The sequence below is a fragment of the Chionomys nivalis genome, chromosome 17 (genome assembly GCF_950005125.1).
Source record: "Chionomys nivalis chromosome 17, mChiNiv1.1, whole genome shotgun sequence".
Classification (NCBI taxonomy): Eukaryota; Metazoa; Chordata; class Mammalia; order Rodentia; family Cricetidae; genus Chionomys; species Chionomys nivalis.
Window position 1 is genome coordinate 56,459,961 of NC_080102.1, and position 17,418 is coordinate 56,477,378.

The 17,418-nt window shown below is 47.7% G+C and overlaps 1 protein-coding gene across 4 annotated transcripts in view; it reads right to left on the reverse strand.

The window, feature by feature from the left end:
* Window positions 1-15,563: 15,563 nt before the first annotated feature.
* Window positions 15,564-17,418, reverse strand: part of Nckap5l (NCK associated protein 5 like) — a 34,220-nt gene continuing 32,365 nt past the window's right edge. For 3 of the 4 annotated variants that reach the window (XM_057792206.1, XM_057792207.1, XM_057792210.1), the window contains 3 exons: window positions 16,850-17,158; window positions 16,622-16,764; window positions 15,564-16,404 (listed from right to left, as the gene is read on the reverse strand). In XM_057792206.1, coding sequence (XP_057648189.1) covers window positions 16,195-16,404; window positions 16,622-16,764; window positions 16,850-17,158 — 662 coding nt within the window. In that variant the 3' untranslated portion in view covers window positions 15,564-16,194. The remainder of the gene's footprint in view (window positions 16,405-16,621; window positions 16,765-16,849; window positions 17,159-17,418) is intronic. The other variant, XM_057792208.1, reaches the window with a different exon arrangement.

Sequence of the window (17,418 nt, forward strand, 5' to 3'; positions counted from 1 at the left end):
CCTGTTGTCTAAGTGCGTTAAATCAAGGTCTTGCTTGGTAGGGGGCTGGGGTACTGTTTGGGATATTTGCTGGTGGGAGCTGGAAGTTAACTGTATGCTCCTCATAGAGACAGAAACAAGGACCAAACTTAGGCCCCCCATTCTGGAAGCCCAGCATGCCCAGCCCCCAGAGCCCTCTCCTCACCCTGGCCTTTGCTGGTGGTAGTGGCCAACACAGTTAGGCTGTGCACCAGCTTCTGGATCGGGAATGAAGATCACTTATCCTGCAAATACTCAAGTTCACTCTCTGGCCAGGCCCTGTTCCAGGTGCATCGATGAATAAGTCCTTGTAAGTGTGCTTGTGAGATGGGCTCAGTGTGCTCTGCTCACCTTGGCTAGCCAAACTCTTAGATTTAGCTACACAGGAGGATTTTGTTGCTCCTACCCATCCAGGGTGCTTACAGTAGATCTATTTGAACCCCATAAACCACCATCTGCATTAGTTACTTTGCTGTACTGTGATAAAACACCCTGACCATGTCAGCATGGAGAAGGAAGGGTTTATTTGCGCTTACAGTTACTGGAAATGGTGAAAATATTTTAACTGGCAAAGCCTACCTCCAATAACATAACTCTCCTAACAAGGCCACGCCTCCCAAACAGTTCTACCCCTGAGGACCTGGGGAACATACCAGACCACCATACACTGTCCCTGCTGAACAGCCACTTTTCTCAACTTGAGACAGTTCCTCTCGTACCTCCTCCCTGGAAGAAGGCTCATCCTAAGGACTTTAAAGCCTAGCTTTATTCTCATATGGAAGGGAGGCACAGGCACACTTTATTTCAAAATAGGAGTCCCTGGAGCTGAAATTACAGACAGTTGTAACTGCTTGATGTGGGTTCTGGGGTTTGAACTAGAGTCCTCTGCAAGAATAGTATGTGCCCTTAACCTCAGCATCCTCCCCTGGCACAAGCACATCGGATTTGACTGCCGACATATGCCAAGCACTGTGCAGAGACTTGTAAGTGCGCCTGTCCTGAGATGGTTTTATTTATTTATTTATTTATTTTGGTTTTTCGAGACAGGGTTTCTCTGTGGTTTTGGAGCCCGTCCTGGAACTAGCTCTGGTAGACCAGGCTGGTCTCGAACTCACAGAGATCCGCCTGCCTCTGCCTCCCAAGTGCTGGGATTAAAGGCGTGCGCCACCACCGCCCGGCATGGTTTTATTTTAAACATTTCTTTCGTTTTCAACATTTTAAGTTTATTATTGGGGATGGGTTGTGTCACGTTTGGAGATCAGAGGGTCACTTTGTAGAATGGGGTTCTCTTCACCTTTGTATGGGCTCCAGGGATTGTGTTTAGGTCTCCTTTACCCATTAAACCATCTCACTGACCCTGTTTTATTGTCTTAATAGCTAAAGAAGATGATATATTTACTACATGGGCTCAGTTATTTCCAAGGTCACACCATCAGGTGGTAGTAAATTGTCTGCTCAGAAAGGAAAAAGAGGCAATTGATGCAGGAGCCCCTAATGTCTTACTGTGTGCAGGAGAGTTCTGGAGCATTGCCGTTCTTTCTGTCCTGAGCTGAGTGTCGCCCTTCAGGTCAGAGGGAACGTACATCAATTTCAGCAAAATCTCTTCACCTCAGATCTTTGCAACCAGTATAAACTGCAATCACAAACACCCTTTTTATCTTCCCTGACTGAGCAGCACTAATGGTAAAAGGGAACTTCATCTGGGCAGAACCAGAGCAAGGAAGACATAGACTGCAGCAGTGGATGCTTCTGCCCTGGAAGAGGAGCTTCCCTTTGGTGTTTGGATGTAATGGCCCCCATAACCTCAAGGAGTGGCACTATTAGGTGTGGCTTTGTTGGAGTGGGTATGGTCTTGGTGGAGGGAGTGTGTCACTGTGGTGACGTCTGTTGCCTACAAGATGTAGGAGACAGCTACTTCAGACCATGTCTGCCTGCACACTGCCATGTCCCACTATGAGAATGGACTGAACCTCTGAGCTGTACGTGAGCCACCCCGATTAAACGTTTTCCTTCGTAGGAGTTGCCATGGTCATGGTGCCTTCACAGCAATGGAAACCCTAACTAAGACACTCCGAGCAAGTGTGGATTAGGGGTGTCTATTCCCCCAATGTTTTGATCTATTATGATGGTTCCCCATTTTGACAAGTCATTGTCCACCAGCGCAAGAGATCTACTTGTAAATATCTCACGTTTAGGAGGCTCAATGGATCAGTACTTGCTGTGCAAGCTGGCTGGACTTCAGGCCGTCCAAATGAGCTAGTTCCAGGACAGCTAAGACAGAGAAACCCTGTCTTAATATATACTGGCAAGGGCAGCTCCTGGGTGGCAGAGCTGAAGTCGCCTGGACAAGTTGCCTGGGTGGAAGTGCAAGCTGTGTAGAGTGAAGAGCAGTTGAAGACAGCTGACTGCAGGGCCTCCACAAGTGCACAAGACTGCATGTTTGTAGGCACTGCTGTGGGCTTGCAGTGAGCGACAGTTCTGCTGGGTCGGGGTGCTCGGGGGTGCTCTTTGGAGATGACAGAAGCTGAATCCTGAAGGCTGAGTCAAAGTGAGAGGAAATGAAGAGAGATTAGGGACGGCATTAGGCATGGAGGCTTCGGGCTCAGGAAATGACGCTGCAAGGCACAGGTGCAGCTCAGCATGGAGAGCACCTTTTGCTGGGTTAAGGAAACCAAAATGGGAATTAGGCTTGTCAATAAATAGGTCAGCAGTTACCGAGGACTCCAGTAGGAGGCACTACGGAGTTGACGGCCCTGAGGGCACTAGAGAGCAAGAGAGGGTAGACTTGATTTCACACCCTGCCGATTTGAGATTAGCAGGCAAAGTTCTTTTCCGGTCTAACATTAACCCTGTTACCAGCTCGAACGAACCAGTCTGCCTAAGGTGCTGAGAGGTCTGTGACAAGAAAAGAGCGTGAGATGATGCTCCGTCCAAAGCCAGCTTAGCCGGGCCCCACCACCTGGTCTGGGGTTAGGGGTCAGCCTAGGCTACATAGTGAACTCTGTTAAAGGCAGCTTGCACCAGACTCCAAGGCAAAAATCTAAGGAAAATGCTGAGAGCTCAACATGGAACAATATAGGCATCAGTAAAAATTATAACTAAACTAAAAAGACAATTTTTTTGTTTTTATTTATTCATTTTGGTTTTTTGAGACATGGTTTTGCTATGTAGTCCATGCTGGCCTTGACCTAATTATCCTCCTGCATCAACCTCACAGATGCTAGAATTAGGACATCATGCCTGTTTGTTTTTCATTTAGTTTCTGTGTATGAATGTTTGCCTGCGTGCGAGCGTGCGTGCGTGCGTGCGTGCGAGCGTGCGTGCGTGCGTGCGTGCGTGCGTGCGTGCGTGCGTGCGTGTGTGTGTGTGTGTGTGTGATACTTGGTGCTGAGGAGGTCAGTAGAGGACACGGGACACTGCAACTGGAGTTAGAGGAGTCACCATGTAGGTGCTGGGAACCAAACTGAGTCATCTCTGAGAACAAGTGTTCTAAACCATTAGCCGTCACTCCAGCACCCTGACTTTTAATCTTAAATTCGTGTTTATTTGTTTACTTTGGAGACAGGGACTGATGGCATCCACGCTGTCCAACTCGCTAAGTTGCCATAGGTTGGCCTCGATCTTCTGGTCCCCCTGAAGTGTGTACTGAGAAAGCTCTCTGCCAGCTGAGCTGCACCCTCAGGCACAGTGGCGTGGGATTGTTCATTGTTCTTAGGGTTTGCAGTGTAGCTTATACTTGATCTGCACTAGCCCTGCACAGGTGTGGAAAAAGAGGACCGGCTTCCACGTCGCTACCATGTGCGTCTGTGTGGTCCAGAGCAGACCCTCGCTAGCTAACCCATTCGTAACTAGCCACTCTGATGCGGACAGGAAAACAGCATTTCAACCTTCCTTTCTACCCTAACTTTATTTCCAGGAATGTGAACATTTCTGTGCAGAAATATTCAATAAGGGATGAAGGGATTACATTGTTAATGTGTCCCTGATGTGAAAACCTGTGCTGTAGGAAGGCAGGAGATGACAGCCTTCACTAGTGACTTGTTAACAGAAGCAGTGTGACATTACAATACTACCAATAAAGTTTTTTATATTAATTTATTTTTTTATGTGTACAGTATTCTGCTTGCAGCACCAGAAGAGAGCCCCAGATCTCACTACAAATGGTTGGGAGTCCCCATGTGGTTGCTGGGAATTGAACTCAGGACCTTTGGAAGAACAGGCAATGCTCTTAACCTCTGAGCCATCTCTCCAGCCCCCCAATAAAGTTTTTTTTTTTTTTATATAGCACTTAAATCAGAATCATAGGGAGTTCTAGATCTAAGTACCATTTACAAGAAAGACATTGCAGGAACATTAAGTACCACCACCCAGGAGGTTTGAGGAGGGGTTGCTGCTGGAGAGCCGGCTCAGCAGCAACCTGCTCCTCCAGAGGACCCAAGCTCCCAACACCCATGCCCCATAGATCTGATGCCCTCTTGAGGCCTCTGTGGGCACTGTACTCCTGCACATACCCACACACAGATGTACACATATACACATAATTAAAAGTAAAATAAATTAAATTTTTAATTAAAAAACACTAAGAAAAAGAGAGCCATTGGACACATAGTTCGGTGGCAGACACTTGCCTGTTATGCCTAGGATGAGACCAGAGGTTTTGTGATTTTGTTCTACAATGTATATAGATGTCATTATATAATTTATGTCAATTAAAATTAATTTTAGGGTTGCCTAGCATGTGTGATGCCATGAGTTCAAACTTGAATTTAAAAAAAAAAATTAAAGTTTTAGCCCAGTGTAACTCAGGCTGGTAATCAAAGTATTCAAGAGGATAATTTGGGAGAATTTGGGGCTATCCTGAACTATACAGAAAGTTCTAGGTTAGCCTGAGCTGTAAATCCAGCACTTGGGAGGTGGAGGGAGGCCATATATCAGGAGCAAGGTCAATCCAGATGTCATACAAATTAGCTCATCAAACATTGGGGAGATCCAAATTAAAGCAGGCATGAACTATAGCTAATATGTATGTATATATGTGTGTGAATGTATGTGTACATATATGTAGGCATTGATAAACTGAGTGCTGTTGAAAGTGTGCAGCAATGAGCCCCCTCTAAATCCCTGGTGATGGGGGGTGGATGCAGTCTCTTATAAAATCAAACAAATTAGACCTCGAACTCAGAACCTCTATACTATGAGACTGATTGGTGTGTTGTCTGTTCTGCTACATGGCCATTTAGAGGGCTCAAAAGAAGTGGTTATGAGGTTAAGAACTTTTATTGCGGGTTGGAGAGATGGTTCAGAGGTTAAGAGCACTGGCTGCTCTTCCAGAGGTCCTGAGTTCAATTCTCACCAACCACATGGTGGCTCACAACCATCTGTGATGGTGCCCTCTTCTGGCCAGCAAGCATACATACAGACAGAACACTGTGTACATAATAAATAAATAAATCTAAAAAAAAAATTAAAAAAAAAAGAACTTTTATTGCTCTTGCAGAGGATCTGAGTTCCTTCCCAGCACGTGAGCCATACAGCTTACAACCCAGCTCCAAGGGATTTCTTTTTTTTTAAGGCTGTTACTATTCAACCCAGCATTTGCTGATGGAGGAAGGTCATTGGTTAACTAATAAAGGAACTGCCTTGGCCCATTTATAGGCCAGCCCTTAGGTGGGTGGAGTAAAGAGACAGAATGCTGGGAGAAAGAAGCCGAGTTAGGAGTCGCCATGATTCTCCCACTCCAGACAGACGCAGGTTAAGATCTCCCTGGTAAGCCAGCTCATGGTACTACACAGAATATTAGAAATGGGTTAGATCAATATGTAAGAGCTAGCCAATAAGAGGACAACAGAGTGGCACCCAACGTGCTAATAAACTCCACGTAAAACCTGAGAGGGCTTAAAAAGGACAAAGAGAGAATTAAGACAGCTTTATGCTGTTTGTGGGTTGTGTGCGGCAAAAAAATTGTCCTGACTCAGCAACAGGAAAAAACTGGCTGTTTTAAAATGCCGGCTTTCTGGGCTGTGCCGCCATTGCGATCTCTGTCTGGCTCCTGCAGGAGACAGAGTTTTTAAATGGAACATTTGGAGTAAAGTGCTACGATTTGTTTGATGACAACTAGACTCACTGTGTGCCTAAAAGGAAGTCATTTTGTGCTGCGGCTCAGAGGCACAAACAGCTCCACCATGCTACTGGTGCAATGTACAAGGATCAGAGACACGAGCGGCTCCGCCATGTTGGACTGGGCGTGGCAAGCAGGCAGTACCTGTTTTTGACCTAGGAATGTCACAGCTTAGATTCTTAAGCGCTTAGCGATTTAAAAGCGCAAAACAAAGTGCTCCTGGATAGTAAAAAAAATTACAGATTCACAATTAAACTGATTCAGACACTGTTGGATAAATGTACAAAGGCTTGAGAGAGAAAAAAATATATATATAAAAAATAAAGTTAATGTCTTTTTTTTTTTTTTTTTTTTTTTGGTTTTTCGAGACACAGTTTCTCTGTGGTTTTGGAGCCTGTCCTGGAACTAGCTCTTGTAGACCAGGCTGGCCTTGAACTCACAGAGATCCGCCTGCCTCTGCCTCCCGAGTGCTGGGATTAAAGGCGTGCGCCACCACCGCCCGGCAGTTAATGTCTTAAAAAAGGGTAAAGTCTTTAAAGAGACAGAGTACAGATAGTTATAGATTAAAAAAAATAAAAAAAATAAGCCACGTAAAAATAAAAAATTCACAGAGAGTCTGGATTCTTTGTATTATTGTGTTTTCTTTAAAATTTTTGACTGTAAAGGAGCTAAGTGCAGAGAGACATTTCATTATATGGGCTGCCAAGCTAAACCAAAATGGATATAAGGGTATTTTATTTCAGAATATGGGTCTAAGGATATGATGCTTTGGAGAGGGTCTTCTTTTGTTTTCACAGAGGATGAGACTCTGTGGATTGCGTCTATCCCGATATGGTATGATAGACCATGCCCTCCTAAAAGGTTGCTGTAAACACCTTCAAAAAATTACTTCATTCAACTGCCGACTAAGATGACCCTGACACACAGGTTACACCATGAAAGATCTAAATACAGCGCCCCCATTCAGCAGAAAGCAGTTTGGAGAGAAAAAAACTGCGCCCATATTCCCAAATATTGTTTATAAATATTCTTTTACATTTAAAGGGGGATATGATATAGATATAAATAATTTGCATTGGTATGGATTATAAGGTCAATTTTGTTATGTGTATATGTATTTCTGATCTTGATTAAGGTATTGTGATTGTGTAGTTCATTTAAAAATGTAATGTATAATTAAAAAATATAGGTTGCTAATGGATAATCATCAATAATAGTCAAATTTGTAGTCATGTTAGTTAGATTTTCTAGATATATAGAGATATATTTCAATTAGATAGGCATTCTTCATATCTTTCAAAGACTACAGAACATGGCATTTAAAATATTTTAATAACTTAGGGCTTTTCATGACAATGAGACACATCTGCTCCTGTCAGCACCAATCTACTTCAAGAGAAAGATGGGCATCAAAGAGGATCCTTATGGAGTTTGATAGCCACTTGGGCAAGAAACTGTTCTTGCCTGGACTGTTGCATAAACTGGACACAGAGAACCCGCAGAAAGAGGACTGCTAAACTTGCCTAAAGGTGAGATGGTCTTTCGGGGTTCCTGACTCATGAAAGAGTCTGTGAGACATTCTGCAGGACACAGCAGATAGTGACTGAACTGTCTTTGGAATTTCCTGCTTCATGAAAATGTGTCTGCTGGATACTATGGGCCTGTAGGCCAAAGATGGATGCCCCAACGGTACAAAAGAACTTTGGGTGACTGTCCAGGCAGTGAGATGTCTCTGTCATTTCTAAAGTTTAAAGTTTCTTTTTTCTTGTTTACTTAGGTAATATTATATCCTTCTGGAGTCTTTGATGGAGTTGAAGAATGGTTAGTTATAGTTATAGTTTTCATTAGTTATGATAAAAGATAAAATAGATATAAATATTGTAACTGTAATTCTTGCTTAATAACTGTTTTGTTATATGTAATTTTACTATGTTAAAGTTAAAGCCTTTCTTTTTTGTTTAAACAAAAAAAGGGGAAATGATGGAGGAAGGTCATTGGTTAACTAATAAAGAAACTGCCTTGGCCCATTTATAGGCCAGCCCTTAGGTGGGTGGAGTAAAGAGACAGAATGCTGGGAGAAAGAAGCCGAGTTAGGAGTCGCCATGATTCTCCCACTCCAGACAGACGCAGGTTAAGATCTTTCCTGGTAAGCCAGCTCATGGTACTACACAGAATATTAGAAATGGGTTAGATCAATATGTAAGAGCTAGCCAATAAGAGGCCGAAACTAATGGGCCAGGCAGTGTTTAAAAGAATACAGTTTCCGTGTAATTATTTTGGGGCATAAGCCATGCGGGCGGCCGGGTGCCGGGGACGCAGCCCCGCTGCCCTTATCACAACAATTTGCAATGCTGGATATCCTAGAGAAAGAGAAATTACGTTCTCACAGAAGCTGCACCCCACACCTCCCCCCACCCCAAGAGAGAGAGAGCATAGGTTTGAGTTATCACATCCAATGGAGCTGGAGTTACCAAACACAATCCTCTGCATGAACAGTGTGTTTGTATAACTGCTGAGCCATCTCTCCAGCTAATTTTCATTTTGGGACAAGGTCCCATATGATCCAGGCTAGCCTCAAGCTCACTATGAAGCTAAGGGTGACTTTAAACCTCTGACCTTCCTGCCTCCACCTCCAAGTCCTAGAACTACAGGTGCTTGCCACCAGATCTCACTCTATGCAGAGCTGGGAACTGAACCCAGGTCAGGCTTTGTGCATTTAGGCAAGCGTCCTACCAAATGAACTACACCCCCAACTCCAGCTTTAGTTCTAATAACTCAAAACTGGCAATGGTCCAGTTATTCTTCCCTTTAGACTGAGTAAACAAACGGTGCATCCTCGGGATGGAAATGAATCGTGGCATATGCAACAGCTCAGATGCACCCGAAGGCATCACTGTCTTATGGTTTCCAGAAAGCTGAGAACGTGAGGACGCTTGGGAGGGGAAGGCAGAGGGACAGAGTTGGTGGCTGTGCTGGGGCTTTCACCGCACCCTGGCCTACAATGCTGCTCCATTTAGTGATCACCTATGACTTCCCAGTGCTTCCCACCTACTAGCTGCCCAGTGAGCGTCTGTTACAGATGTAACAGGACTGGATTTAAAAAGAGAGAGAGAGAGAGAGAGAGAGAGAGAGAGAGAGAGAGAGAGAGAGAGAGAGAGAGAGAGAGAGAGATGAAAGAATAGGTATGGCGTGGAAGTTCACCTGCAGAATGCCCTGACCTCACGAGGGTTGTCTAGCTGCTTTGCCAGCCTCGTCTACATTGAGACTGGCTGGAGGAAATGTGTCTCCTGTGATGCAAGGCTGGTAGAGAACTGGCAGGGATAGTTCCAGCTCTGTGAGATGGACAGGGATAAGTTTCTTCTTTTCATGCTCCCCGTGCTTTGTCCAAAACCTGTATTTCCGCTTATAACCACAGGGTGGCAGTGCAGCCCCGCAAACCATGAAGCTGCCTCCGTTGCACCATCTACTGGTAGCATTTTCTCCATTGCCAAGAAAGGACTGTTTTATTGTTGCTTAGAGAATGGGAGCCTGGTGTGGTGGCCCTACACGTTGAGACCTGGAGAGGCCACCGCAGGGGCAAGAAGATTGTCATGAATTCGTGGCCAGCCTGGGCTACATAGTGAGCTCTTGTCTTCAAAAAAAGAAAGAAAGATAATATGGGATGCCCCCCCCCCATGCTGTGATTACCATTAATGAATAAAGAAAGCTGGCTTGTGAGGGCAGAACAGAGGTAGATGGGGAACACTAAACTGAATGCTGGGAGAAAGAAGGCAAAGTCAGGAGATGCCATGTTGCCGCCTCCGGGAACAGATGAGCAGGAACCTTGCCTTGCTGGTAAGCCACAGCCATGGAGCGGTGATACACAGATTAATAGAACTGGGTTAAATTAGATGTAAGAGTGAGCTAGAAATATGTATAAGCTAATAGGCCAGGCAGTATTGTAATTAATACAGTTTTTGTGTGATTATTTTGGGGCTGAGAGGCTGGGAACAAACAAGCTGCCTCCTACAACAGATAAGAAATAAAATAAATGTATTCCAAGGAGTTCTCCTACCTTAGAGAAACACCCTACTCCGGCAATCTCATGCTACCTGCTTGGCTTCCACTAGACAAGGACTGAAATTTAATTTCCTGATGGCTCTTGCACCGTAAGACCCTAGTTGCCTTCTTCCTGCCCACGCACTTGCTGCTTCACCTCTGGATTTCCTCTGGCAGTTTTCACCTCTGTCTCATGTCAGCGGCATGAGCTGGGAAAACGACATCCCTCTGGTTCACTGCTCCTTCTCTCCTCATCCATACTCCGTTTGCTTCGGGTGCTCAGCCCAAGTTTTCTTCTCTTCCCCTCCTTCATCTTTCAGCATTAGGGATCAAGCTCAGGGCATTGTTGCTAAGCAATTGTCATACCTCTGAGTGATAACCCGTGTGTGTGTGTGTGTGTGTGTGTGTGTGTGTGTGTGTGTGCATGTATATGTGTATGCATGTGTATATATGTGTATGTATATGTGTGTATATATATATATGTGTGTATGTATGTAGACATATGTGTATATATATGTAGTCTCAGTAGTGCCTTAGCTTTAAGGTTATTTCTCTTCTGTTGTTTTCTTATTTTTGTTTTTTGGGTCCATTTTTCTCATATATATATATATATATATATATATATATAAATTATTATGTGTATGTGTATGTAGGGGGAGGGATCGCACGTCAGTGTAGATGCCCGGAGAGGCCAGAGACAGCAGATCCCTCTAGAGCCAGAGTTACAGGTGGTTGGGAGCCATCCAGTGTAGGTACCAAAGTTGGTCTTCTGGAAGAGCCTCGTTCAATCTTCTCCACTGATCCATCTCTCCAACCCCAGGGCAGGGTCTGACTTTGGTTTTGTAGTTCAGGCTGGCTTGGAACTCTCCATCCTCCCCTCAGCCTCCCGAGTGTTAATCGGTTGTAGTCTTGATGTTCTCTGGAGTCAGTGCGTCTGGGCTTAAATCACAGCTCTTCTACAGACAGGCTTTAACCTTTCGTGTTCCAGTCTTTATCAAACCAGGGTAACAGGATCACCCACATAAAGAGATTGCATCTAAGGTCAGCCAAGTAGCCACATGCGCAGCTGAGGTAGTGCTTGGCCTATCATAAACAGTGTGTGTGTGTTTGCTCTTCTTTATCATCTCTGAAGGAGAGGTCGCCTCCACTGACCCTTAACTCCCTCCTCAGCAACAACTCTTCTAGTCCTGAAACCAGGTGTCTGCACCTACTGAGAGAAGCAGCTCCACTCCCCGAAACCATTTCCCCACCCTCCACTGGCTCCAGCTTCCTGTGAAGACCCTGGGAAGTCCTTAGTCTATATCTTTGGTGATTTCTCCCTGTCTTTACCACTTTCCCTATCCACAAGGTATGAAATCAAAGGCTCAGGCAGTGCCTGTCGGGCAAACTGTGAACACGGCTGCCATGTTTGACACTCCTCTAGGGACATGTGACGACTCCCATGACCTGGTCCTCCTATTGCCCTGCACCTTCCTCGTCTGCTGTTTCCTGAGAGCTGCCTTTGAGCCTTCCAGTCTCAGGCCCTTTATGGCTCTCCTCCCAGTGACTAAGCTTGTGTGTGTGTGTGTGTGTGTGTGTGTATGTGTGTGTGTGCACGTGCGCACGCGAGCAAGCAAGCATCCTGTATTCACCAACTCTGCTGTCCTGCTCTGCTGTCGATGCCGGACTTCTTACAAAGACCAGACTCTGTTCCCTAAATTTCCTCAGCTTTGAGTGTCAAGTCCTTGGTCTACGCCACTTACTAGGCCTCCCTTTCTACTCATCTACTTCCTTGCATTTCTTATTTTTTTTTATCTTTTATTTTTGAGATTATAATTACATCATTTCCTCCTTCCCTCTCCTCCCTCCTAGACTTCCTGTGCTCTCTCAAATTAATTCATGGCCCGTTCCTTTAATTGTTCATATATATATATATATATATATATATATACACCCCTGATTCAAGTGGACCCTCCCGGGCCTTCTCTAGTTGAGCCTTTGTTTTTGAGACAGTGTCTGCTATCCTAGGCAGGCCTCAACCAGCTCCTGCCTCCAGCGCTGGCGTGCTGGGACTCCAGGTGTGCAGAACCACGCTCAGATCTGCTGCTGCTAGATGCACTCCCAAGGCCCATTGCACGCCTGCTGGGCACTTAGCAGCTGAGCTCTACCCCCAGCCTTCTGCTTGCTTTTACTATGAGCATGGCTATACCTGTGGTGTGTGTGGTGCGCAGGCCACAGTGTGTGTGGTAGTCAGAGGGGGACGTTCAGAGGGTGGTCCTCTCCTTGTGCTGTAAACCTGGGTGCTGAGCTCACGCTGGGCTTGCACAATAAGCACTTTTACCCACTGGGCCATCTTATTAGCTTTCCAGACACTGGGTTTTTTGTTTTTTTTTTTGTTGTTGTTGTTTGTTTGTTTTGTTTTTGGCTTTTCGAGACAGGGTTTCTCTGTATAACAGTCCTGACTGTCCTGGAACTTGCTTTGTAGATCAGGCTGTCCTCAAACAGAGATCTGCCTGCCTCTGCTTCCCAAGTGCTGGGATTAAAGGTGTGCGCCACCACTGCCAGACTCCAGTCATGTTTTTAAACTAGATGAGTACTCCCAGTGTCCCCTCCTCTCAAACTAGGAACTAATTGTTTCTTTTAGTAGAACTTCAGAACCATTTTATTACATTGATTAAATAATTAATTAGCTAACTTAGTGATGTTGTTGTAGAGAGGTCAGAGACAATCTGCAGGAATCAGTCTCCTTCTACCACGTGGGTTCCAGGGACTGAACTCAGGTCATGAGGCTTGGTGGCAAGCGCCTTTACCCAGTGAGCCATCTTGCAGGCTTGTTTATTCAGGACATTGGTCTAGTATGTAGCTTGGGATCAAATGATTTTCCTGCTTTAGCCTCCTGACGGCTAGGGCTATATAGTGCGTGACCTAAGCCGGGCCAGGGGGAAGGGGCTGCTCAATATTAACTCCTGATTTAGATGGAGTCTTGGTGTACTTATCAAAGTGTCCTTGTTTGTAGGAAGTAAGCACCATAGTGTCTGAGGTGGTGCAGCAACAAGCTGGCGACCCATTTGCAAGTAGTTTAGGAGAGAAAAAGCTCTCTGCACCACATGTGAAACACTCATGCACACTGTCACTTCAACTTAATAATGTGTGTACCTTACTGTAAGCCTCACTCTGGTGAGGCAGAGGCAGGATTTCAAAGTTGAGGCAAGCCTCTGTTTCAAAAAACAAGTTAAAAAAAAAACCCTACAAACAAAAATCTTAAAGCTCTTAAGACCAAATTTCTTTCTTTTCACTTTTGAGACAGGGTTTCTATGTTTAACAGCTCAATCTGTCCTGGAATTTGTAGACCAGGCTGGCCTCGAATTCAGGGATCCACCTGCCTCTGCCTCCCAAGTGCTGGGATTAAAGGCGTGCGCCACCACAGCCTGGCCTGTTTGCCTTTAATTAGAAAATTTTAAGAAAAGGTTTGTTCCTAAAATCACAGACTTGCCAAAAAGTACTTACCATGAACTTGTGTCTTTAAGAGATCCTATACTTGAAGAACCTCAGAGAGGGAGGAGAACGTCTAGAGGAAAGAGAGCATCTAGGGGGAGGAGAGCATCTGGGGGGAGAGCACCTGGGGGAGGAGAGCACCTGGGGGAGGAGAGCACCTGGGGGAGGAGATCATCTAGGGGGAGGAGAGCACCTGGGGGAGGAGAGCACCTGGGGGAGGAGAGCACCTGGGGGAGGAGAGCACCTGGGGGAGGAGAGCATCTGGGGGGAGGAGAGCGTCTAGGGGGAGGAGAGCATCTGGGGGGGAGAGTGATTAGGGGGAGGAGAGCACCTGGGGGAGGAGAGCATCTAGGGGGAGGAGAGCACCTGGGGGAGGAGACCACCTGGGAGGGGAGAGTCTCTAGGGGAGGAGAGCGATTAGGGGGAGGAGAGCAATTAGGGGGAGGAGAGCGTCTGTCTAGAATTTGCTGCTGAGCCTTTCTTTTTTAACTTTTTTTTTTTTTTTTTTTTTTTTGGTAATGGAAACAAAACATACTATTTGTGGGGGGAAAAGCTAGGTATAGGAAAAGAAAAAAACCACTGCAGCCCTGAGAAAAAGCACAGTCCACACTTTTGGGACGACCATTGTTCTTGAGTTAGGAGTGAGGTCACACTCACTTTACGAGCAGCTGTTGCACACTGAGATACCAAGTGTTCTGCCCCAGCCAGGATCAAGGAGGTTTTTAGCCAAGGCCTTCCTTGAAGTCCCAGAAACTGGGTTCCCTGGAGTATCAATAACCGCACTCACACACCCATCCCCAAACTGTTTCAGTTGGAACCGGGCCCTCATCGGGGGCGGGCATAGTAGAGCCGTGGGCTGCAGCTGTTCAGTGCAGAAGCCTGCAGAGGATCAGGGAGGAGAGCCATGGCAGGAAAGGCTGCCTCTGGGCATCGTCATGAGTCCTGGGACGTTTCTCCAGTCAGCTCACACTGGCTCAGGGGGCGAGAACAGAGCCCAGGAGCAAACTGACTGGACCCTGGCAAGAACGTAGATGGATCCTTTGAAGGGAAAGAGATGAGACGCAAGTCCACCATGCCAAACTGCTTTCCAGAAAGGAATGGCCGCTTGAAGGCCAGGGTATAGTTCTAACAGGAAATGATGTAATACAGCAAGCTTAAGGCAATCATAGGCCAAGAGACAAGTCAGGAGGCTGCAGACTTCCTTCAGCCCACTTAGGAAGAGGCAGGGACATGAAGGCTGGCAAACTTAAAACTGTTAGCACCGCCCTGTTCTGGCTCTTGTTAAAGTCTTCGATGATGATAGGCCGGACATGGATGGACTGCAGAACATTCAGGGGGACGTAGCTGACGGGACCACCTGGTTTAGTACAATCTAATAGACAGGTGAGGAAGACCGAAGTTTGTAGTGATTCAGCTTTTAGAACGGCAGCTTTGGTGATGTCGATCCTTGACTTCTGGTCTAGCACTCTGCAACTGTAGGGGACAGTTTGCGAGCCACAAGGGTGGGAAGACGGCAAGGTTAGCATTCCCCACCAAACTCGTCCCCTCTCTGCCTGGGCAGTCACTAACTATTCCCTCTGTGCAAAGCCAGTGAGGCTGCTCTTCAGCTGGCCTGTGCCCCAGCTGGCACACGGAGGGACTTGAGTGCACGATCAGTCTTCTTCCCCATCTTTCTCCAAGGCTGCCCAGCCTTGTGCCTCCCCTGGCCTTGGGGGCAGCCTCAAACCTCAGATCTAAGCAGGGCCTCATTCACAAACCCCTAAGTCACTTCTTAGAGGAATAGCCACATTCTCTGGGTGGAAGGCAGGCACAGAGCCTTGTAAGAGCATCTGGGGTCCCCTCGACCTGCCCCCCTGTCCACCTCGGGGTTATGTAGAGAGAAGCTAGCATAAAGGGAGGCGCTGTCACAACAGTCACGGAGGGGAGAGGCCGCCATGTTTTATTAGGGTACCGCAGAAGCAGAGGCTGGAAGCAGAGCAGCCGCTTTAAACATCAGATAAATTAACCGCAGTGGGGCTGGGCCAGGCGCTTTTATATATATGTGTATAAAAACAAAGATGAAGACAGACCAACAGACCCCAAAGACGTGGGGAAGGGAGGCAGCACCATTCAGACAGCAGGGAGGACCAGGGCAGAGAGTGAAGGCAATTTGTCCCCCTCACCCCCAAACTCCACAAGCCCGGGGCTTCTAAAATTGGCCCCATGGGGGCTTCTGGGGCAGGGTTGCAGCCAGGTTGGGCAGAAATGGTGGGCAGGAAGCCCAGCACCACAAGATGGCTCCGTCTAAAGTGGGAGCTGGGACAAGCAGTCGGGGCCCCCAGTCCCTCAGAGAAGAGCCCTACTCTGGCGAGTTAAGGGACCAGGGGTAAGGTCTCTCCCTGAGCTGAGCATGGTTGTCTCATCCACAGCAGCAGTGGGGTATGCCAGGGACCCCGGTCACTTCTTATCCACTTTCTCCTTGGTCCCTTCACATGGAGCCTCACAGCTCTGAGGCAGGCCCAGTCTGGGGTCCCCAGCTCCAGAGGAACTGGAGTGGGTGCAGTCCTTCAGCCCTGACTCCCACAGGACGACAGTGAGTCATAGAGTGAGTCACTTAGGGACTCGGAGGTCTCCAGCCCGGGAGCTCCCCCACTGGCCACTCTGCCTTCCTCGCCCATGTCCGACGTGCTGGGGGTACGACTGCCTCCAAATGCTGGGCCCTGAGGCGTAGCTGTGCGGCTAGGCTCCAGGCTCTGCTTTCGGTCCACGGGCAGTGCCTAAAGAAGAAGGACCTGCTGAGAGGGCCACAGAGGCAGACTGGCGTTCTGACTATACACAGTCCTTCCAAGGTTCTGGGGAGCAAGGAAGCCCTCTCCCAAAACGGGCCCTCATTCCTGGATGGGTAGGCTGTAAGCACCTTACCAGGCACGTCTGTCTCCCGGTGTCACTCCCTCCTGACCCCAGACCCCTTTCTTTTTCCTTCTGGAAGCTTACCATGGTGGTCCTAGGCAGGCCCTCCAGTTGTCGGGGTGGGCACAGGAAGGGGTCGCTGGAGCTGCCGGCTGCTCTGGTGTTGGGGAAGGTCCAGTTCTTGGCCAGCTGGACAGGTGGGGGAGGGCCTGGATCTTCACAGGGATCTGCCCAAGAGAAGGGGAAAGTGGCTGCATCTGCCCAGCGCTAAGCATCCTCTTGACGATGTCCACTGCCTGCTAGGACACTCACCATCAGGACAGGTCTGATGGCTTCGGTGTCCTGAAGGAGCAGTGAGCAGTCCAGGAAAGGCTGGCATGCTGGGGTGCCGCCCACTCACCAGCAGCTCTTCAATGCCTGGCACCTCCCGCTCCAGCGTGTGGGCACGACGAGGGACTTTGGTGAGGGCTGGAGGCCGAGCTGGGGGTGCCCCTGGCGGAGGCTCTAGCCGCAATGACTTGGTCTTGGGGAGATTCTTGCTGGGGGTTCCACTGCTGCCATGATCTGGCGGGGGGAAGGTCCCAATGCCACTGTCCAGGGTTCGAGTCAAGGAGCCACAGGCTGTGGAGAGAGTACACGAGCATGAGGCTTGGGCTCAGCCCTTCGCTCTCTCCCAGCTCCAGGCCACCCCACCCAGTCTTCTCGGCCCCAAAGGATGGTCTCACAGAACTCACCCCCACCTCTGCCACTCTCTCAGCTTGACACAGGTGCCCCTAGGGCAGGGAGAATTATTCCTATGCAGCCACTGAGATCTACATCCCCAGCAGCTGTGGCACTGCTGGCTCTGTTGGCTCCGCTGCAGTGGCGGGCAGTGAGGGAGG